Source organism: Pinus tabuliformis, chromosome 3_1 (assembly GCF_031772625.1).
Source record: "Pinus tabuliformis cultivar Carrire ecotype Pingquan chromosome 3_1, CPIR1, whole genome shotgun sequence".
In the NCBI taxonomy this organism is placed as follows: Eukaryota; Viridiplantae; Streptophyta; class Pinopsida; order Pinales; family Pinaceae; genus Pinus; species Pinus tabuliformis.
The window spans coordinates 495391650-495416133 of NC_142301.1; the positions used below are offsets into that span (position 1 = coordinate 495391650).

Here is a 24484-nt window from a genome sequence, read left to right on the forward strand (position 1 = left end):
TTTTTTTTAAATGAAAAATGTATTTATTAATATGGAAACATAATTTCTAATTAAAAAAAAATCATCGGTGTGCCCAAAACACAGCCATGTATTGGCTCTGGTGCGTTTTCAAACACAACCGCACTGGCATCGGTGCGCACATACGTATGACACACCGTTGTTGGTTCATAACTTTAAATTTTCATGGTGGTGCATCACACGTATGCACCGGTACACACGTATAACCTTTTCTCACCAGTACAAAACATTTATGTTATCAAACGCACCAAGCTATAGCTATATCTTTAAATATTATTTTTGCGGTGTGTTTGGTAAATATGAATGCACCAAGTGTAACCTAAAATTTGTACGCACCGACATACAATTTATAGCTTTCCCAGTGCGGTTTCATTTACGAAACGCACCACAACAGTAGCGGTGTGTTATGTTCACACAACAAACATATGAAGCGAACCACATTTGTGATGGTGATTAAGAAGCATTTGTTTGTCTTTCAAATAGACTTGTGAAACATTTTTGTTTCCTATTAAGATTATGTAAAATAAATATCTATTTTTATGTATTTATAAGTAAATTATTTAAAGTAGACATGTCTTTATCATTGTGAATATGATGTAATATTAGCTAGGAGAAATATTAAAACACGGATTTATTGACTATCTGGTGATAAGTATCTCCAAAAAATAATACTTTTTGAGTTGTTCATTAAGAAATAATCAAATATATTATTTTTCAAAAGTTTAAATCTAATATAGTATCATTTTTGTATTATTTAACTCATATTTATTATTAACCAACCTAGATCCATCTTAACTCTAGCTTTATCAAGCATCGAGAGGGATCAAATCTCCCAAGGTGAAAACCTCTTTTTTGAGTGCAAATTTGAGTTGTATTATTTAACTCGTATTTATTATTACCCAACCTAGATCCATATTAACTCATCTCTGAAAACCTCTTTTTTGAGTGCAAAACTTGAGTTGTATTATTTAACTTGTATTTATTATTAACAAACCTAGATCCATCTTAACTCTAGCTCTATCAAGCACCGAGAGGGATCAAATCTCCCCAGGTGCAAATCTCTTTTTTGAGTGCAAAACTTGAGGAAAGGTTTGCACCTCCGGAGATTTGATCTCTCTAGGAGCTTGATAGATGTGTAGTTAAGATGGATCTAAGCTTTTAATAATTAAAAGTTATAATTAATATTATTATTATTATTATTATTAATTTTTAATTAAAAAAAATTGTGTAATTTCGCTTTGCGAAAATGTTTTAATTAATAATTTTAATTGATAATTTTATTTTTATTTTTATGTAATTTAACATAAGATAACATGACATTAGGACACTTCTTGGAGAATGGCTCTTCATGCAAAAATGTATATATATATATATATATATATATATATATATATATATATATATATATTGAAAAATGAGAGATGGTTTTTGGACATATGGTATTGATGAGCCATGGTATTAGCCCAAGTTATTATAACAAAGCGTATTTACAAGTTATAAAATCGATGGAAAAATGAGGGTGAATACCCATGATTAAAACTCTTATTATATTGTAAGTATTAAGTTTTTATGTGCTTATTAATGAAAGCTAAATATGGTTACACAAATATTATTTTAATTTATATGGTGAAATTGATTTTAATTTGTAGTCTTATATAATTTAATTTGGTAGAGAGTTTAAATAGATCTTGAAAGTGATTATAAAATATTTTGATTGTGAAATGAGAAATTGTTTTTGGACGTGTGGTATTGGTGAGCTATGGTATTGTAACAAAACCTATTTACAAGTTAATAATATATATGGTAAAGTGGCATTAATATCCATGGTTAAAAATATTATTATATGAGAAATTTATTGTAAGTTTTAATGTGCTTATTAATTAAATTTTCATATGGTGAGATAATCATTATTTTAATTTTAAGGTAAATGCATCTTAACTTATAGCTATTATTTATATTAAGTATTGAGGGTTTTCGGAGTGCATTATATTAGATATCATTTTTGGGGATTCAACTGCTTTAAGTAAGTCATCATTTATGACCATTTCCATGAGAGGTAGTCATAACTAGCTAATTTCTCATGATTTTTGAATAGTCCACTTAGCACTCATTGCATTGGGTGATGCTCATAGGGGTGAAGAAGTGGGATTGAAACTAGTGAAATAAATCACACATCGTCAATCATCACTTCCAGGGCTTGCATTCGGTAACCCAGGACTTTATGGGAGGTCACCCATCCCAGATTGCCTGTGGATCAAGCGCCCTTAACTGTGGAGTTTTCCCCACAATGAAGCCCACTTAGCTTGCTACCCCATTTGCAAAACTTTACCAAGTATTGTGCCTCATGAACCATTCAAGTAGAGTTCCCTTCACTCTTTTGAAATTAGTTAGCTAGTTATGAAAATCATGAGACATTAGTTAGTTATGACTACCTCTCATGGAAATGGTCATAGATGAATGACTTACTTAAAGTAGTTGAATCCCAAAAAATGATATCTACTATTTATATGTTATATATTTTAATTGATATATATATATATATATATATATATATATATATATATATATATATATATATATATATATATATTATGATTTTCTTTTATCTAAAAAGTTGTTTAATTTTATGAATAAAAGAAAAATTACAACATAAAATATTGGGTTCTATATTAGTGTTAACATTTTATCATTATTTAATTAAGCAATGTTTACAAATCTTTTACCTTTTATAAATTCAACATATTAATATAAATTCAACATATTAAGCCTACATGTAAAAATGTTGACAAACTTTCCTACATTACACCTACATGTCTACCCTATACTAAGTTGTAGCATGGTTCACGCAAAAAGATCCTCATCTTTAGAGAGAGAAATTTCTAATTTAAATTAGTAAGAGTTGTTATAAATATTAAATTTAATTTGCTTGAAAAAAATCATAACTTTAGTAATAAATTAAATTTTATAAAAAAACAAAACTCCTCATCTTTAGAGAGAGAAATTTCTAATTTAAATTAGGAAGAGTTGTTATAAATATTAAATTTAATTTGCTTCAAAAAATCACAACTTTAGTAATAAATTAAATTTTATTAAAAATAGATTTTTTAAAGTTATATTTAATCTAAATTAATTATAAAAAATGACTTAAGTTTTATAAATTTATCAAATAGTTTGAATTTTATAAACCAATATTGATTTAGTTAAATTGTATTTTTGAATAATTATTATTGTTAATATTTTATATTAAAAATTGAATGAGTTACACATTTTCGTTTTACTAATAATTAACTAAATTATTTAATCTTTAATTATTTTTTGCTTGTGAGTATTGAAATATTTTACTAATTAAGTTCGAATGAATATCAATGAAATATCTCTAAGCAATAGAAAAATAGTTATCGTAATTACAATCATAGATTCAACAATACTAAACTTTGTAACTTATCTAAACATCTTCGCAGTTTTTTTGAAGTACGTCATTTTGCATGCAATTTCATATGTAAAAGTTTGATATGAGTTCACAAATACATAATCTATAATAAATATTATTTCATAAAAATAAGCATCATGACGATAACCATCTAACAAACATAAACATCATCTAAGATACACATTCAAATTCACTACCATCATCTAATTATATACACCTTTAACACATATAAAAGTCAATAGCTAGCATACAAATTTAATAATCTAATAGGGCATCATCATCGTGATCACATCTAACAAAACATAAACATTGTAATCTAACATCATCACCACACACATCCTCAAATCAATTTAAATCTCATGTCAAATAACTGCTATCACATACACATCTATCTGCAAGCACATTAAATGAACATTTCTAACATGATCTAACAATACACATCAACGCCAACATATAAAGTAAGTACATAAACATGAACAAAAAAAATGCAATATATATATATATATATATAAGTCAAATACCTGCACCAAGTCAAATAATTGCAATCAATTATTTTCTACAACAAACGTAGTAGTGTCATCCTGGTCTGTAGTAGAAGATGATGGATGGTCAATTACTGCATAACATCTATCAAACTTAGCTGAGGTGGAGGAGGAGGTGGTTGGTCTATAGTAGAAGATGGTGGATGGTCAACTATTGTCTCAACGCGATATGTCAAACTCTAAGGTAGAGGAGGAGGTGGTCGGATTGCTTCGTAAGGAGAAATATAAGGCACATCCTCTAGCTTTGGTATCTCATCATCAAGCGACTAACGAGGAGGTGTACTATCAGAAGGATCACTAACACCCTAACGACCATGATTTGATGGGATGGTACTACTAGAAACATCATGATCACCACCCTCATCATCATGTTCATAATCACCACCATCATCATCATCGTCACCGCCCTCATTTGATGTATTTATCACTACATACCCTGCATCCCTCGTTTCTACTAATACCCTGCTAGCTCTGATGATATGACACATAAGAGACATCATCTCACATGAACAATCCCTGTACAGATCCACGAACTAGGATATGCGTTTATATCTCGATCCCTTGCAGGGTGGACTTCATCATCAACTAAACCTCTTGACAATCTATCACAATAGTCCATCTAAAATCGCAGACTAGCCCTACGGCCCTGGATACCCATGCCCCCCTAAGGATGTGCCTCACCCTCTTGGGCCTCGCCCATCTCCTCATCTCCTCCATCTGGTGGGGGAGGAGGCATGTATGGGTCTGCTTGCTACTATTGCTCCAACTACTGCTCCCTCTACTGACATCTCTACTACATGATTGACATATAAAATACATCAACCTCATATATAAAATATATTTTCTTTTATTAAATGAAACATAAATTTATAAATATGGAAACATAAATTTCAATTAAAAATTAAAAAAGAAATCATCAGTGCACTCAAAACATAGTCACGCATCGTCTCCAGTGCTTTGTCAAACATAACCACATTGTTCTCGGTGCACACATAAGTATGACACACCGTTGTTGGTTTACAAATTTAAATTTTCATCATGATGTGTCACACTTATGTACTAGTGCGTACATATAACCTTTTCACACCGGTACAGAATGTTCAGATTATCGAACGCTTATTTTTGTGGTGTGTTTGGTAAATATAAACACACTAATAGTAATGCACCGATGTACAATTTATTGCTTTCCCAGTGCATTTTCATTTAAGAAACACACTGCAACAATCACGGTGTGTTATGTTCATGCACCAAAATGTGGTGCACCCTATAAATTTACAAGGTGCACTGCTATCGGTGCGAGTTGAACATATCAAACACAGCGCGCAAGGAATTTTTTTTTTAATAACAATGGACAATTTAAGCTAATTTGAAATTCTAATCCACAAAAAAATATATTAGAGAGAAATATAGACGTTACCTGGACATTTGGTTGTCGAGGAGGCATTGTTGACACGTAATGGAAAAAAAAAAAATTAACACTTTTAAAAAAAAATGGAAAGTGAGACAGTGAGCACGGTACAGAAGGATGGTGAGCAAGAGAAGCACCAACGTTATAGCACTTGCATGAGTCAAGAGTGGCATCGGTGTTGCAGAGCTCTCCAACACTATAGATGGTAAAAATGAAATTTACAATTGGGAGGCTTTTTTTATTTAACCCTCCTCCGGTGCATTACTTTAACCACACTGGTGCGTAATATCCAACAGCATTGCGATTTTTTTTAAATTAAAAAATTTATCGTTGTGCTTTTCTTAAGATGCCCCAGTGAATTCTAATACATGTATTGTACCAATGATTTTCTTGACTATAGCATTGCTCTATTTTTAAAAATTAAAAACCTCCTAGCAATGCTCATTAAAAGATGCCTTGAGGCGTTTTAATACATTTATGCATCGGTGCATCGTTAGAAAATTGCATCGCATTTTTTCTTAAATTTAAAAACTATAGTGGTGCTATATTGTGGTATGCACTAGGGCGTTTTACTACATGAAGGGTGTTGGTACTATTGATTATTAAAGCATCGGTGCATTGTGTTATTTAGTGCAATGTGTTTTTTTATTTTATAAAATAAATTTTCTACAGTGCACCATGTTCTATGCGGCACCAGTGCTTGTATGGATAGTAAAGACCCGGTGTGTTTGTAGATTGTATACGCATCATCCAAAAAACATCCACTAAAACATCCGCCCACCCACCTTTGTTAGTGACCTCCACTACAAACGAATTTTTGAGCTATTTTTATAGGGGCTTTAGCGAAAAAATCCGCTAGAAGGTCTTTTCTTTATAGTGAATATATAATGGCTTGCCTTCCAAGTTTCTTGTTACAATTTCATGATTTTCCTTCTAGTTGATTTGATTATGCATGAAGGAGGTGAATTTTTTCAACTAGATGTCCCCTACATAAGGTGAAAAGTTAAAACTTTTCTCTCCAAAGCAGACAAACTCATGCAGATATAGCTCGCATAGCAAATGTTGCTCCACAAAACCAGCTTGTTGAAATGTCTCTAGGAATGATTTGATGTTAGTCATTTTATATTACCTTTCTCCTTCATTGTTATTAATATGAAAAAAAAATCTTGTAAGAATAAGGGATAGGAAGGAGAGGGTCTCCTGCAGCTCAATACACTAAGTGTAAGGTCATACATTTGTTCCTTATCTTCCTGTAATTGTTGGATTTCTTCCTATCGATCCTGCACATTCTTTCTTTCCCCCTTGACCTTGTCTGATTTTAAAATATGAAGCATCAATTCCTCAACCCAATCTTCCTTAAGGTTATGGACAATTTTCTTATGTTCTCTTAAATAAATCACTCCTCCTTGCAACGAGACTACAGGTCGTCTCCTTTTTTCTAATTTAGTAGGTAAAAATAATGAACTTAATTGTTCTTCCAATTTAGGTTGTACTGTCTCTACTGCTGTTGTAGGAGTGTCTTCAACATATTTATGCAAATTCTCTTGTCCTTTCAATTCTTCTCCTTTTTCCTCCAACTTTGCTACCTCAACTATTGGTTCTTGTGTAACAGTAGCATCGTCTGTAGGTTCTTGCATATCATCAATTTTATTTCCCTTCGCTGCTCTGCTTAAATTGTTGGTTCTTGTGTGGTAGCAACATCTTAAGCTGGTTCTTGTGGTGCAGTTTGAAACCCCTCAGGATACTCTGCTCAACTATTGGTTCTTGCGTGACAACAACATCTTAAGTAGGTTTTTGTGGGGCAGCCTAAAATTCTATGCTCTCCACTTCAACTCCTACTGAACAGTCACAGACTTCTAAATTTACTCCCCTGCATAACCAACTTTTCCAAGCAACATAATGGTTTTATATGTTTTCTAGTTTCAAAGGGAGGAGGAGGCACATCCACCATTTATACTTCCTCGACAAGGTTTTATAATCCTCCTTGCTTCTTGGTTTAAGATTTTTCCCTAAGCATAAAAAGTTGATTTCTTAAACTTTAATTTTCCTTTCGTAAATCCTCAACTCGCTAAGATAAGAGATCATATTAAAACTTACCAAGAGGGGGAGTATCATCTTGTTTTTTCGTAGATTCCTCCTTCATATCCTTGTTGGTCTACTCCTCTAATCCATTTAAATTTTCTATAACAAGAGTGGGGGTTTTGGATGATGGAGTAGGTGATGGTGCAACATCAATTTTAATACTTTTCTTTGCAAATTTGTCTCCCACATACTTTTTCAAGGGTCTCTTCTTCACTCTCTTCTATGGGGGATGTCTTCCTCAATAGGACATGCCCCACAAAATTTCATATGGTTTGTTGGTAGTATCCATTGATATTTCAACATGCATTCCTTTCTCAGTTTATGAATCCTCTGTGTTGAAAAGTGTTCAACAAGAAAAGCTAAATTTGGAAATTTCTAAAAATAGAACTCCTAAAAATAGCATTTCATGGTCCCTTCCTATTTATAACAGTCCCTGGTCTATCTATAGAAAGTAAATTCGAATTTAGTCTTACCACCAGTTTGGAATATTAATTAATTAATTCTCCATGAGTTAATTAGTTATGGAAAAGCAAACTGAAGTCTTTGTGAGAACATGCAATTATTTTTCCATTAATTGGGGAATGTGTCCTTGATTTGCTCCACTGATTGAGGAATTAAGGATGAGTTCTATATTGAGAGGATCAATTGACTTAATTTAACTTAATCAAGTTCAATTAGATTAATTTAACATGTTGTTAAATTAATGAGATATAGTTTGTTGATGCTTGCATGCATGTGACAACTATTATTTTCAGACAATTATGTATTCACTCATGGATAACTGATGCATGTCAGTTCAGACAGAGACCCAGTTGAGACCATAGAAGGGACAGTGTACTATCAGTTGGATGAATATTTTTCCTTTAAAGGAAGCTCATCCATGATGAGGATTTATCTCCTTCAGGTTTGTGCAGTTAGATCAGAGGTTAATGAGTGTGTGAAGAGGCCAATTCACACAGGTGGAAACATTGGACCTCAAGGAAACTGCACAAGGAAATAGGAGGCTTGGAGGGCAGAGGAGAAGGTTCGTGAGAAGCCTTTGACTATCTATGAGCAACAGAGGGATTGTATTGAGAGCTGGATAGCTTCCGAGCTAAGGCTTTGTGTAATCCAGAGTATATTTCCACTTGTATGATAATACATAGATGGGGTTTTAGGCAAGTGCTTTCCCCAGGTAAATTCTTCTGTGTTATGTGTGATTGGTTCCTTCTTATCAATTATATGTGTTCTTATTGATATTGCTCATGGTTGATTAAGCTTCCGCTAAATTGTTTGTAGAGGTAGATCAAGTGTTTTGCTTTAGTACATTGCATTACCAGGTTGATCTACAGGTGGGAAATTTCTACATGGTATTAGAGTTGACTGATTTGTAGAAAAAATCTACAAAATTCTACATGGTATTAGAGTTGACTGATTTCTAGAAAAATTCTACAAAATTCTACATGGTATCAGAGCACAGGTGCTCAAGGAGAGAACAGTATATTGAGAGGAGATTTCAAAGTTTTGAGTTTTGGGCTGAGAGTTTGCAGAGCAGATCTGAAAATTTTTTGTACAAAATTTTTAGAAATAGATAGCATATTTGGATTCCTTGTGGAAAAATACCCAAAAAAAAAAAATCGGCTGAATCGGAGTTCAGATGAGGGAGATATCACTGATTTAAAATCAGCTCTTTTTCTAGAAAACTTCGTGACGGTGGGAAAGTGGAAATAGATTGGTGTGCTAGCCAAAAACCTGTATGCACTTGAGGTACAAGATGCATGAAAAGCCTTGAGGAGCAAGGCAAAGGTTAGATACTTGGTGGTTGAGAGGCAGAGTAAATTACCTCTCAACATGCAGAGCCAGAAGAAGTCTCAGACAATTGTGGAGGAGCCACGATTGGTGCAGCAGCTTCAGGAGGTTGTGGAGTGGCCACAATAGGGGAAGCTGAGAGGAGATTGAGTAGAGACATCTACTCATGCAGAGACCTCCAGTAGGGCGAAACTTCGAGCTAGGTGGGCAGAGGGATCACATGCAGGCATACCTCCAGGTAGGAGTTGGGGCGATGTGGAGTGATCGTCCCAAGGAGGAGGGGCAGGATACTTGAGGTACTCAACCTCTTGGATGAGACCTTGCTACGGGAGCCCCAATGTGGAGTAGCAGGAACTGACTGATTGGGTAGAGACAGATGCGGATGGAGCGACAGAGAGAGCTACAGTGCAGGAAATCCCAGGACAGTGTAGAGCATGCAGGCTACAACAATGCGAGAGGCACAAGTGTGTTTCACAGTGCAGGGTAGCACAAAGAAGGGGCAACGGTGTGAGATGCATGGAGATGTTGCAGTGGCGCAGAGGTCAGAGAGGGAGCACTTGTCAACAGCAGGTAGAGCTTCAGCATCAGAGTACGAGGTTTAGGGTTTAGGGTTTTCTAGCCTAACAGAGTGGTCAGTTGGGAATTTTTTTATTCCGAGTGTTGCTAGAGCAACCACACTTGGTAGATGTGTTGCATGCAGAACATTCCAGAGTTACAGGATCGGGTTTGAGAGGAAGCCTTTCTTGTTGAGAGGGAGTGTTGAAAAGTGTGCAACAAGAAATGCTAAATTTAGAAATTGCTAAAAATAGCATTTCATGGTCCCTTCCTATTTATAGCAGTCCCTGGTCTATTTATAGGAAGTAAATTCGAATTTGGTCTTACCAACAGTTTGGAATATTAATTAATTAATTCTCCATGAGTTAATTAGTTATGGTAAAGCAAACTGAAGTCTTTGTGAGAACATGCAATTATTCTCCACTAATTGGGGAATGTGTCCTTGATTTGCTCCACTGATTGAGGAACTAAGGATGAGTTCTATATTGAGAGGATCAGTTGACATAGTTTAACTTAGTCAAGTTTAGTTAGATCAATTTAACAAGTTGTTAAATTAATGAGATATAGTTTGTTGATGCTTGCATGCATGTGACAACTATTATTTTCAGATAACTATGTATTCACTCATGGATAACTGATGCATGTCAGTTCAGACAGAGACCCAGTTGAGATCAGAGAAGGGATAGTGTACTATCAGTTGGATGAATATTTTTCCAATAAAGGAAGCTCATCCATGAGGAGGATTTATCTCCTTCAGGTTTTTGCAGTTAGATCAGAGGTTAGTGAGTGTGTGAAGAGGCCAATTCACACAGGTGGCAACACTGGACCTCAAGGAAACTGCATAAGGAAATAGGAGGCTTGGAGGGCAGAGAAGAAGGTTTGTGAGAAGCCTTTGACTGTCTATGAGCAGCAGAGGGATTGTACTGAGAGCTGGATAGCTTCCGAGCTAAGGTTTTGTGTAATCCGGACTATATTTCCACTTGTATGATAATACAGAGATGGGGTTTCAGGCAGGTTCTTTCCCCAGGTAAATTCTTCTGTGTTATGTGTGATTGATTCCTTCTTGTCAGATATATGTGTTCTTATTGATATTGCTCATGGTTGATTAAGCTTCCGCTAAATTGTTTGTAGAAGTAGATCAAGTGTTTTTCTTTAGTACATTGCATTACCAGGTCGATCTATAGGTGGGAAATTTCTACATGGTATCAGAGTTGACTGATTTGTAGAAAAATTCTACAAAATTCTACACTCTGCTTCTGTATCAATATGAAGGATTTCTTCGCAGATATTCTCTGGAGGGTTTTGGGAAGGTGTATCAGCAGGGGAATCAATCCTCTTGCTTCCTTTGTTTTAGCATTTCCACCCTACTCTGCAGAATCCCTTTCTTCTATTTCTTCTCGAGTTGGTACTCTTGCAGTGACCAACAACCTTGCCCATATACTCCCTTGTTGTTCAAATGAAACAATAATGATGACCTTAATCATCCCATGATCGATTACACATGTTTTAGGGTATTTAGAATGTCGAAAAACCTTTGCCCTATGTTGTAATTATTTCAAAAGGAAGTAGGGCATGTTGACCAACTTCCTACTACACAGGTGGGTCTGTAACTGGAAGTGATAATGAAAAAATATACGAAATCATCCTTATAGGAGATGAATTTATAAATAAAATAAGTACATCTTCCCAGGGGTGTGGAAGTGAGGCTCTATCTACACATATCCCCTTGTTCCTTATCTCCTCTCCGACTTGTAAAAATGCAGCCCTGGCTATAGGAACTACAATTTTTCTACTAGATCATCAAATCCCTATTTGAGGTAAGGTCATCACCCAAGCGATGATGACCTCTGTAATAGCTATATGTACTCCCCTAACTATAGAACCTTGTGCATTCTATTTTTGTGTACATTCTAAATCAATATGCTCATTGAATCCTTTCAAACTATTGAAATATTCCATCCAACCTACAGTTTGGAATATCCCATAAGCTATTGGATAGTCAACTATCCCTAATGGATAGTTGACCATTTGAAACGGTTTGAAAGTGGGGCAAACACATTCAACCAGACCACTTTTGTATATGAACACTCTAGAGAAATACGTTGTATAGATTCCTCTTGCTAGTTGCAAAGAAAACACATCAAAGGTCCTTGAATGCTCCTCTTTCTCAAATTTTCGGCAATCAATTCTTTTTTCTTTTTATGTACAAGGAGCTAGCGAAAAATAAATATTTTAAAAAATGTATTAAATATCAAATAAAAATTATTTAAATGATTTGAAATTTTCCAATTTAAAAAAAAAAAATTTAAATAAAAAATACAAAATTTACTAAATTCAACAAAGTTTTTGAAAAATAATGTTTTTTTGTAGATGGTAAATACCATCAAAAATCTTTTGGTGGAGGATAGAGACCATAAAAACAACCTTCTACAACATCAAGGAAATATGAGTGCTGAATTTAGTTGTTTTTGGTTATTAAATTGTTGAGAGTTGAGACTTTTTGCTATGTCTTTTTGTAAGTTTTTTTTGGTAGGGAAGTTTTTGGTATAAGTTTTTAGTAGAGATAAATTCATGTATTTATATAAATTACATGATTGGTAAATATCATTAAGCATTAATTTATGATAAACATCAAAACACTTCTTTCATAATACATCTCACATTGCCAAGAATAAAAAAGTTACAAATATTAACTAATTTATAAATTTATTTTATTATTATTATTATTACAAGAATTAATTATTTTGATAATGTAAGATGTATCATGAGTTAAATGTTTTGATCCCCATCCACATTTACTAGCCATTTAATTTATATAGTTGTTTTTCCCCAAGGAAAAATTGTAACTTTCATTATGTAAAATAGTGAAAATTACATGTAGATGCATAAAAGCATATGCAAAATTGGTTGTTTATTCACTCAACAAACATCTGAGTGATACAACCATATAAAAGTCTGTCAAAAATGTTGTAAATAGTATGTACTAGATAAGAAAAACTATACAAAATATCTCCCTGTCCCTATGTAAAGCGAAAATCTAAACTACTAACATCAACATATATCGCAAAAAGTAGAGATGAATTATCAATCAACATCAAAGTCAATTTGTGGAGGGTCCATGAATGGGTGATGATAATATTGGTAATATGCTTCCCCATTGTGTTCACTGATCATCCATGTCCGACAAATCTATTGCACGCCCGCCTTGAATAACTGATCGAAAACAATGTTCCTTTCCCTATAAATGTGGTGACAAGTGATAACGTCAAATTGTGAATTAATCATGAGAACTTCTTCCAGTAGTGACCTGAGTGTGTGCACGTGACATGTGGCATTAAGATTGAACCAATCAATAACAATGCAGGAATCTCCATGTGCATGTAATTGTTGGCATCCTTGTTCTAGTGCAAATAAGAGAAGTAACTTTAAGTTGTATAGTTTAGAGAAATTGTTCGTGCCACTGCCCAGACTAGATTGAAGTTTGAAAAAGTGATTATTGTTGAGGTACAAAACAACACCACCTCCACATTGTTTGTTTTGTGAAGAGCAGTCGAAGTAAGCCCAGGGATAAGAATGATCAATATTCTCGGGTTTGATGTTGCAGGAGTTATGCAAAATCTCCTCCTCAGGTAAAAATGCATATATAGCCAAGACCTGTGCACCAATAATGTCGGGGAGTATGTCGATCTCGGAAAAAAATTTCAGTTCCTGCTAATCCATGTTCCCCAACAAAATAGTAGAGGGATAGTTTTTAGCTTAACAGATGAGGCCCGATTCCACTAGTTTTGCCAGGAAACATTAATACTATCACCTCCCCATTTATTTTTGATACCAAGAGCACGATATATGAAATTCCAAATAGAAACAGTGTATGGACATGTGATGATTAAGTGATCAATGGATTCTTCGACACAACGACAGAGTGAAAACCAGGAGGGACCGTGGAAGGAGCGTTTCATTAAATTCTCGCGTGTGGGAACCTTGTTTTCAAGGAATCACTAGATGAAGAGTTTGGATTTTCTCAGACTCTTTAGCTTCCAGGTGTTCTTCCACCACCACTTGTGTTGTTCTAGCTCTTTGTCTGCTTGGATGAAAAGATAACCCTCCTTCGAGGTGTAGAAACCATTTTTCGAGTGTGTCCAAAGGAGATCATCCTCCCTGTCTTGTAGCCTTATATGAGAGGAGGTAAGCATGCTAGTGTATGATCTCCAAACACAGTGCCACTGGACAAGGATATTAAGATCCAGGGCCGATTTCCATCTTTGACCCCATATCGTTGTGTTCTCCTGATCAACAATTTGGTCAATAGTGAGCCAACTGTGATCAACCAGATATCCCACCAACTCTAGAGGTAATATGTGTTGACCATTGCTGCCAAACCATGGGTCTAATCCAATATGAACCTGAGTTCCTGTACCAATTTTCCATGCAAGTCCAGAGCTAATGATGTGAAAAGTGTCCAGAATAACTTTCCAAATCGTGGAGATGTTGGTTCGACTCTTGTTCTGAGACCTTATCCATTGGATAATAGATAGAGGATAAATATATTTTTGAGTGACCACCTGAGTCCATAAACTGTTGGTAGATAGAAGACGCCAGCCACAATTGGCTGCAAGATTCTATGAGAAATAGAAAATATTTTTGATGCCCCATCCTCCCCATTTCTTGGGCAAAGTGATCCTATCCCATTTTACCCAAGCAAAGGTTCTTCCATCCTTGGAGCCCTGCCATAAGAAGCCACAACAACATTTCTGAATCCTGCTAAGGATGCCTTTGGGAATCCATGACAAAGACATCCAGAATACATGAATAACTTCCAATACAGATTTAATGAGCACAAGACAACCAACCCACAATAACCATTTGTGGCTCCAACAATTTATTCTTTTTTCAATTATAACAATTAACCAAATCCAATCAACTTACCTATAATCATTGGGATTTAAGTGAAATCCCAAATATTTTAGACCATCTTCGAAATTGATGTGTTGAAAAGGAAACTATGAGAGCGCATAAGTGATCTCTACTTGTGAACAACATGTAGTAGATAGTGTAGATTTCATATGATTAGCTTCCATTCTAGTGACCTTACAAAATAAGTTAAGGATACCTTTAAAAGCATCAATGTCATGACAAGAGTCATTCAAAAAAATAAGAATGTTGTCAATGAATAAAAGATGAGTCAAACAGGTGTTAAGTGCCATCGGGGTGCCATTAATATGACCCCTCCTCTTAGCATCCCCGCCATTACGCTGAGTCCCTCCATGATCAAGAGAAAGAGAGTAGGGGCTAAGAGACAACCTTAACGCAAACCTCGCTTGACATGGAAGAATTCAGATGGAGCTCTATTAATGAGTAAAGCAAAAGTGGTAGTAGTAATACAACACATGATCCAATTGATGAATTTTATGTTAAACCCCAAATGCGTGAGAAGAATATGAATGTACAACCAATTTTCTTTATCGGAGGATTTTAATAAATCAATCTTTAGAATCATACCTTTCCATTTCTTTATTTTCAGACTATGAAGTCCCTCTTGTGCAACACCAATTGCTTCGTGAATTTGTTTTTTATCCAAGAGTGCAAACTGCTTATAGAAGATGTGGTGGGAGAGAATGGGACGGATCATGTTAGCAATAATTTTGGCTATGATCTTGTATATGCAGTTACATAATGAGATGGGCTGAAAGTCATTAAATGTTTTGGGATCGTCCATCTTAAGGATAAGGGCAATGAAGGTAGTATTCAAAGCATCATACATTTTCCCAAAGATTATGCATTCTTGCACAACTCTTAATAAGTCAGACCTAATCAAATCATAAAAGCCTAAAAAGAATTCTATCGGCTAGCCATTCGGCCCAAGACTTTTATCTTTCTTTAACACCGAAGAGTCCCTTCTAGTTCAGCTTAGGTAATTGGAGCCATGAGCTCTTGTTTGATATCTTCATTCACAAATAGGGGAAAGAATCTGGAAATCCAAAAAATTTCAGTGAGGGTGGAGTGTTTAGGTGCTGAAAGCAAAGTATGAAAATGCCGGGCCCCCATATGACCTAAATCCTTAAAATTGGATATCTGCAACCCATTAACATCTTCCAAAGACCAGATGGTGTTAATGGTATTCCTACTCTTAGCGTATTAATGGTGTTAACCAAATCGCTCTGCTCCTAAGTCTCCAAGATTCCTCTCTGTATTTTAACAACTTTCTTTTCTTTGCTTCCAACTGAATAATTCTTTGCTTGACATCAACAAACACATATCCCCCTCCACCAGGTCTCTCTAGGAACTCCACCTCAGATTCAATATGATTCAGGGCCTCCCCGTCTTTCTTCTTCTTACACTTAGCCCACTTAATAGTCTGTCGCTTAAGTCTATGAAGGTTATCTATAAATTGTCTTGCTATAGAAATATCATCCCCAATAATGCATGATTTCCATGTATCTCGAACCAGGACTCGAAAATCCTCCTCCTATAGCCAGGTTGCGTTAAAATTAAAGGGGCCCTAGGCTTATTAATGTTTCCATGCATTTTGAGGAAGATGGGATGGTGATCTAATATGCCCCCTGAGCCCACCCATTATCTAAATAAAGGAATGGATTGCATCAAAGCATCCTTAACCAAAAAACGATCGATTATATGAGCAATCATAGCCTCTCCAGTTCTTTGATTCCTCCATGTGGGAAGAATTCTGGCCATGTCAATATCAACCAAATTATAATTCTCAATCATCTGAGAGAAGAAGATAGAGAGGGAGTCCACATGGGCATGTTCTCCCAAAATCTCCGAATTGCCTATGGAAAAATTAAGGTCCCCTCCCAGGACCAGGTTATCCACTTTCATGAAAGAATGCTCCATCAATTTGTTCCAGAACTCAACTCTGTCAGTACATGGTCCATAAATGTTGATGATCCTGAGCTCCATCCCCAAAGCTTCAGAAAAGATAATCACAACAATAAAACCTTCCCCACCCCACGAGGAGAGAACATTGATGGATCTATGTTTGGTCCCAAGGACCAATCCTCTAGAACACCTACTAGCATCAATAGCAAAAAAATCCCAGTCCTTAAACATACCTTCCAGCATGTCAACAATATGTGAACCAGGACCAAGGGTTTCTTGTAAGAAAATAATATTTATATTGTTTGAGGAGATCAATCTCTTCAGTGCTAGTTTTTTGGGAATACTAGCTAACCCACGACAGTTGAAAGAAATCCACTTCATTGTGAACCTGTGACCAAGGTATTCTTCGCTCTAAGAACCCCATCAATGGATAATTGACACCCAATGACAATGTCTTAGCAAGTCTTGTGCATGGCTTTAAAGATATGAGATTGACGACCCCTATGTGTCTTAGGAAGCTTGGAGGGTGATATCACACCTAAACCAAAACCATGGTTCTAGAGATAGGCAAAGCTATAGGGGGGACAAGATAAGGAACACAAATAGTAACAAGATCAGGCTATGTTCTCAAAGGAGTCCTCATTAGATGGAGGGAAGGAATGAGATGGTGTCGGGCAACATACAGGTACATTCTCAATATGACATGAAACAACCCCAACCCAAGAGATGAAATAGAAGGCCCCATAATAGATGATGTAGAGCTAGGAATGCATATAAAGGAGAGATTATGGAGTGAGATGGGAGGAGGAGAAATACTCGCAGGTAGGGAAGTCGCCACTATGCCTCGTCGAGTCCCCGAGCTGCTATCAGAGCCATGGACCACCCTACGATCCATAGGAATATGTTTAATAAACGCCTCGCGCACTAGAGGACCCTGTTTGTTCATGGTAGAAGTCCCGGTCTATCCATCAACCCCCAAACCATCCTAATACACTGTCATCCCAACACCAACCTCCTTTGTGGTCTTTTGTAGGAGGGGACAATCTTTATATACATGGTCGACCTCGTGACATTTGTGACAATGGAATAGAACACCTTCATAGTCTAATTTTTGCAGATGCACAAGCCACTTGTAATGAAGTTCCACGCTAGCGACCAGACCCTCACACATGTCCAAATGAACCAATACTCTGGCATATGATCTTTCTCCAATATCTAAATACCCTCAATCAAAATCCAGGAAGTGCCCTAGATCATCCCCATTGCACCGAAATATATCTTCTGACCACATGTGTAATGGGAACCTCGAGAGCTTAACCCAAATTGGTCTAGCCCCCAGTTGCTCCCTCTTTGGGTCGAACAATGGAGTCCATGGCTTAAAATATATGGGGGCCATCTCCATATTCCAGTACCTGGAAAGGGCCCAACTTGCTCGCTTCACCTTGCAGAATTTGAGTGCAAACCACCCTCTAGACATGGTGGATATTTAAGGCAGAATCTCCACCCCCAAACTGCTTGAGCCCATTTCCACAATTGTGAGGTTGTGTAACGTCGGCCACGGATCCTACCAACAAGCACCCTATCTGTAACATCTATGATTTCGTCGAACTGAAGACCGTCACCTAATATCAAAACCCTCTCCCATTCCTTGACCTTGGTACTCTTCATTTTCTTCCCTTTCTTCTGAGCGACTATCCCAACATCGATACCACTGGAGGGTACATCTGCCAGAGGGGTAGAGGTACCCATCAAAACTTTGTTGAGTTCACTCCCCACTAGCACAGAAGCCCCATTAAACAACAAACCCTCTGATAATCCTGCATTCTGAGAAAACCCTAAACTAGGGTGGGGCGCCTCCACATCAGAAGGAAAATCAGAACAGAGAGGCTTTGCAATGGCCCTAAGAGACACCAGACCCTCCGAAAAACCCTTATCTCTAGATGATGTAGACCCTAGAGCACCAACTGAATGAGTGAGAGGCCCTACGATTGTAGTGTGAGCAATGGGGCTATTAGGGCAGAAGCAATTTTGGGAAAAATTTAGTGCTTCGAGAGAAGTTGTGACTGCATCATCCCCCAACTCCTTTGAGTTGGGCCATATATTCAACACCGGTGTAGAAATCCTTGAACATTTCCTCAAGTCATAATCTAGACTCATTGATATAGGGCCAAGGGAATCCAGAACCTGGACTTCTCCATCTGGATTGACAAGCGAGGAATAAATCCCAACATCCAGGAGCCAGATGGCATAAACAGGTCCAATCCTTGGATCTGAGGTGCCAGGTCTTGCTAGATAGGCATTTTGTCATAAGGGTTGGCGGAATAATCAATAATGTCTTCCTCCATCTCGACTTCAGCACTCATCCTCATGCAGCCAGATACACCCCAAGAGATACTTTCCAAGGGCGAGGAGTGGTCACTGGAAAACTAGCAAGGGAGATAGATGATGTATTGATCGAAGCCCCTACGAATCAACAGGTAAAAATAGTAAACCGCACACAAACTATAGATGATGGAATATCCTGCAGCGAGCTCCGAGCAGGTGAAAAGGATGGGAAAAAACATCTACAAATAAAAGCCTAACCCTAATCACGGCCCTTCGCCGCCCTTAGACATTCACATTGTAGAGCCATTAGAGAAAAAAGTATATGTTGGATCAATGAATAAAATATCTTAATTTATATAGTTGTTATAATATATGAGTTAAACATTTATACATTTAAAAAACATGTAGCAAGATTTTTAAGCATGGGGACCATGGAGATTCTCAATCTATAAATAGGCTTTGCTTTGTTACAATACCATAACTTATTAAAAGCACAAAAAAACCATGACTCTTTTGGTATAATATTTATTTGACTTTTTTTAGTTAATCAAGTTAATTAAAAAAATAAGAAAAAACTTAAATTCTTTTGAAATAACTCTCAACCTTGGATCTTTTAATAATATTTTAAAAGTCACTAGTATCCATTTAATAATTATTAGTAATTAAATTAAAATTGTAAAAACCATATTCTAAAATATAAACATAGGTAAATAACAACTCTCCAATGGGCCTGCAGTATGTCCTAAAACAACTGCTTCTTCTACTTGGCTAAGAGCTCGTCTTCATAGGATGTAAGGAAACATGTTAATGACTCAAGCCCTAGAGGCATCTAGGGGGAGTAGAAGGCTAATACCCCCTTACGGACCACTAGTGCGGACCACTAGTGGGCTATTCCAGGTGGCGTGGTTTTCCTTGAATAAGGGTGATGTGATGAGTTCGCTGCATTCTCGATTAGCAACTAGAGATGGTTGTCCTCAGCGCTAGTTTGACTAAGTTAAGATAGATTTTCCCACTTTAAAAAAGAAAAACAACTCTCCAATAAAAATAAAAAACAATTTCACAACCCCCAAAACTTGGCTGTGTTTGTGTCTTTAGCTGTCCCCTTCTCGATTTAGATGTACATTAATAATTTCCTCAAGATTGAATTTAGTTGCTTTGGATTATCAAATTGCAGATAGGTGGAACTTCTACTACTAAAGCTAAGTCTTCTTGTGTGGGTCGTTAGATGCAAGTCTTTTCCTAAAAGTCTTTGGGCGGCAATAAACAATCTTTCCATGAAAGACAGTTCGACAATGAAAGGAACATTAGGCTACATATTTTCAGACCTTCAGAGCATAATATTGTCTGTGATTTCTCCTCCCAGTTCAACAATCTGTTATCCCTCGATCCGCGAAGCTTAATTCCTACTGCCGCCGCATCAGGAGTAATGGAGAATATGGCGGAGTCAAGTGGTTTGCAGGGTTTGGACAAGTTTCTCAAGGCACTACTGAAACAAGGCTTTGACCTAGCCAGAGCGCTGGAAACCAAACTCAATTTTGCCCAAGGCCCCGATTTCACAAACTTTATGTGCGATTACTTGGACAGGATCGTGATCACCTTTAGTAGCGTCAGGGGAATGATCTATCTGAATTTCAGTGCATCCAATTTCGAAGGGACTGAAAATCCTCAGGAGAGCCATCATTTTGGAGGCATTGAAGCGGGGCATTCTCAGAAATATGTTAATGATAACAGAAACTCTTGTTCTCGGTCTCCAACTAGATCCCCTTGTCCTCGGTCTCGAAGTCCATCCCCAGTGGGTTATAGTTCGCCTAGCAACGTGATTGATGTGAGAATAATGCTAATGCAGAAATGGTTAGTTATGAAGCAGTTGAAATAGAAGTAGTTATGAGCAGTTGAACAGGAATCGGTTGTGAGTAGTTAGGAATTAGTTAGGTGTTATTCCTATATAAGCATGATGTAATTGAGTAAAGAAATGAAGGAAATTGTGCAAGTTTTCTATTTTAATTTGGTATCAGAGCTCAGGGTTTGAGCTGGGGGGAGAGGGCAGGTGAGGAAGGCCGAGTGGTGTGTGCCACCTGCATGGAGCCCAGCAGAACCGGACTCGTCGAGCAGTTGATTTCGGTGCTGTGACGCTGTGTTGAGAAGAGGGCGTTGTGCGTTGAAGGCGTGTGAGGCTGTGTAAAGCCTGCGTGAAGATCCGTGAGAGGCTTCTGATTTGCTGCAGGAAGGAGGCGTGAAAGGCGACCTGCTGTGTGAGGTTTTATATTTTAAGTTGGTATCAGATCCAAAAAGGTGAAGATGAAACTGCACCAGCAATGGAAAAGGAACAAGCATGGACCTTTTAATAAGAAGACAAAAATGAAATGTTTTGTTGTAAGCCTAGCTGAGACTTAGACCAGCAGGCAAGTTAAAGTTTAAGTCGTCATCATTAAGAATATATAGTTTGTTATATAGTTGGAATTAAGGGGGAGTGGTAGAAAGGTATTAATCCCAACTACCCTCTGTTAATGCAGTAGTTAGATCGATCTAGAGAATACAGCAGATGTTCAAAGTACAAGTTCTTGAAGTCAGTTAGGTATGGTAGAAAATCCATTTCTCCATTAAGGGAGGATGTGAGAATAATGCTAATGCAGAAATGGTTAGTTATGAAGCAGTTGAAATAGAAGTAGTTATGAGCAGTTGAACAGGAATCGGTTGTGAGTAGTTAGGAATTAGTTAGGTGTTATTCCTATATAAGCATGATGTAATTGAGTAAAGAAATGGAGGAAATTGTGCAAGTTTTCTATTTTAATTATTGACGGGTCTGTTTCCAGAAATTGGCTTGGTATACGCAAACAGAAATGTCATGAATTTGCAGAGTCTTGGGAGAATGAATGCTTTAGCAGGGATGAGGAGCGAGCGATATCCAGAAAAAGAAAAAGGTATTGTTTTGAATGATTCGAATTACAAGAGTATATATAACATTTCATTTTTATGGCTTTGATATTGTCAGAGTTTTTTCGTGGTTAGTTTTGAGGATGTGGTTTAATGGTGGGAAGTTTGGTCTTTACTGTTTTTCCGGTTTAATCACAGGCAAGACTATGAGCTACACTTGAGGATGTGGTTTAATAATTAGATGGGGAAGTTTGGTCCCCACAGGTTTTCTGGTCTAATGCCAGGCAAGACTATTTATGCTTGAAGGCTGTTCCAGGCACTATTTCTTCAGTTCTTCATTGCCTTATTTTATATTAAATTTATGTATGCTTGAAAGCTGCTCCAGGCACTATTTCTTCTGTTCTTCATTGCCTTATTTTATATTAAATTTATGTAGGCTTGAAAGCTGCTCCAAGCATGATTTCTTCAGTTCTTCATTGCGTTATTTTATACTTAGTTTATGTATACTGGAAAGCTACTATAAGCACTATTTTTTCGATTCTTCATTGCCTTATTTTATGTTAAATTTATGTATGTTTGAAAGCTGCTCCAAAAACGATTTGTTTAGTTCTTCATTACATTATTTTATACTAAATTTATATATGCTTGAAAACTGCTCCAAAAGTACCTTCAGTTCTTCATTGCCTTATTTTATTTTAGTTTATATATATGCTTGAAAACTGCCTCAGACACGATTTCTTCAATTCTTCATTACCTTATTTTATACCAAGTATATGTATGCTTTAAAGCTTCCAGACTTCAGTTCTTCATTGCCTTATTTTATACTAAATTTATGTATGCTTGAAAGCTTCCAGACTTCATTTCTTCAGTTCTTCATTACCTTATTTTCTACTAAGTTTCATTCTTACTTCCCAAACAGGTCTATCTCAGATGTATGGTTTTGAATTATACTCTTAATTTCCAATATTTCTATTGTGTAATTTTTTTCCCTCACAGAGATATGGAAAGTACTGCAGGAGATACACACCTGCGAATAGTTCCGAAGCTGGAAACGATATACCACCAGAGGATGGCTACATATGGCGCAAATATGGCCAGAAAGAGATTCTCGGAGATGATCATCCTCGGTATTAGTATTTTCAAGTTTACACCGTCTTTCAGAAAGCTTCTGTATTTTTTTTAACGGGGTTAAACTAATGGTCTGCAGATTTTAATGAACTTATAGGATGTATTACAAATGTACCTTCCACGATGATCGAGGTTGCAAGGCTAAAAAGATAGCGCAAAGATCAAATGGCAATCCTTCCGGCATTCAAGTAAGGTACAGTGAGGTCCACAGCTGCCAACGCGATGCACAGTTTTTTAAGAACTTCCCAATCTCTGAGATTCAAGGTACAGATGCTAATCCCAATTCAATAACTCCAACCACTCGTCTTTGGAACCGATTCCAATCTTCAATCCAATAATTCTTCTGTAGGCAATTTTGCAATACTTTCTTTCAAGCTCATTACGACTTTGTTTGCAGCAGATGATGGTGGAAAGAGCCCATCCTATTCACCCAATGTGGATTCATCAGCACAAAGGGCGATGGCATTCACTAGTCATTCTGCAGATCAAATGTACAGATTTCAAGGCTGTGAGAAAGAGGTTTCAGCTGATTTCATTCCTTCTCCTCAACAGAACGAAGGGCCATCGAATTGCCAAGCCTTACTCGCTCTTTGTGGCTTGTCATCCGCTTCTGAGGCTAATTGCATGCCTCCAACTAATCCACTGACGCAAACCATGGATACTCGGAAACTAAGATGGCCATCGATTTACCAATGTTCGCTCCCTTTTGGTGGCTTGCCATCCGCTTCTGAGGCTAATTGCATGCCTCCAACTAATCCATGTTAGAAATCTTCAGTTTCTAAATCTTAATGTGACCCGATTAATTAAGTCATAAATAAATCATTCTATAATTGAAGCATTAAAGCGTTAAAAGCATTAAAGCATTAAAGCATGCATTAAAGCATTAAAGCGTTGAATTGGTATATGATGGACGTACCAGATTAAGAGTTAAATGATATATATAAAGGATTGGGTCCTCTCTCTCCCCACAATAGTTGTATTCTTCTCCATCAAGAAACACATAAGGAAGTGAGGGCAAGAGGAGAGAAACCGAATTCTGAGAAGAAGACAGAAGACAGAAGACAGAACAGAAGACAGAAGACAGAAGATGGCAGCCATTACATCTTCTGCTATTAGTCAAGGTATGTCATCTTAAACAACATATTAAGTTCTGAATGTGAAATATTTGGTGTTGATGATCTTTGGGCTGTTGATGGAAATTTTACATTTGGTATCGGAGCCATGATCAATAACTGAATATTTCCTATGATTGTAATTGATCTGTTCTGTGCTTTACTCATGTGATTGAGCCTTCGGGAAATTGTGGGGGTTTCATGAAATGATCACGAAACAAATCCTGCGCATGCTTCACAACGCCCATCGTGGGTTAAGAGTGATTGCCCTTTGCTTATACTCTGGTTTCGAGATTAAATACCTCTTGCTGGCTATATAATCATGCTTTGTTGGATTGTTTTCTACTGATCGAGATTAATCTTTTAATCAAGAGCTCATATTTCT

The 24484-nt window shown here is 36.6% G+C and overlaps 1 protein-coding gene across 1 annotated transcript; it reads left to right on the plus strand.

The window, feature by feature from the left end:
- The first annotated feature begins 21784 nt into the window (after window positions 1-21784).
- On the plus strand, window positions 21785-23752 carry LOC149187973 (uncharacterized). The gene is made up of 4 exons (XM_089409840.1): window positions 21785-21906; window positions 22876-22986; window positions 23085-23251; window positions 23385-23752. Exons 3-4 carry the CDS (start codon window positions 23086-23088, stop codon window positions 23750-23752), a joined length of 534 nt encoding a protein of 177 aa, XP_089265966.1. The 5' UTR covers window positions 21785-21906; window positions 22876-22986; window position 23085.
- The last annotated feature ends 732 nt before the right edge of the window (window positions 23753-24484 follow it).

Bases quoted from the DNA above. Each gene is read 5' to 3' on its own strand.
- LOC149187973 (XM_089409840.1), top strand. From the start codon at position 23,086: ATGTATTACAAATGTACCTTCCACGATGATCGAGGTTGCAAGGCTAAA. The intron at 23,252-23,384 runs GTACAGATGCTA...CTTTGTTTGCAG, and splicing joins CCCAATCTCTGAGATTCAAG to CAGATGATGGTGGAAAGAGC.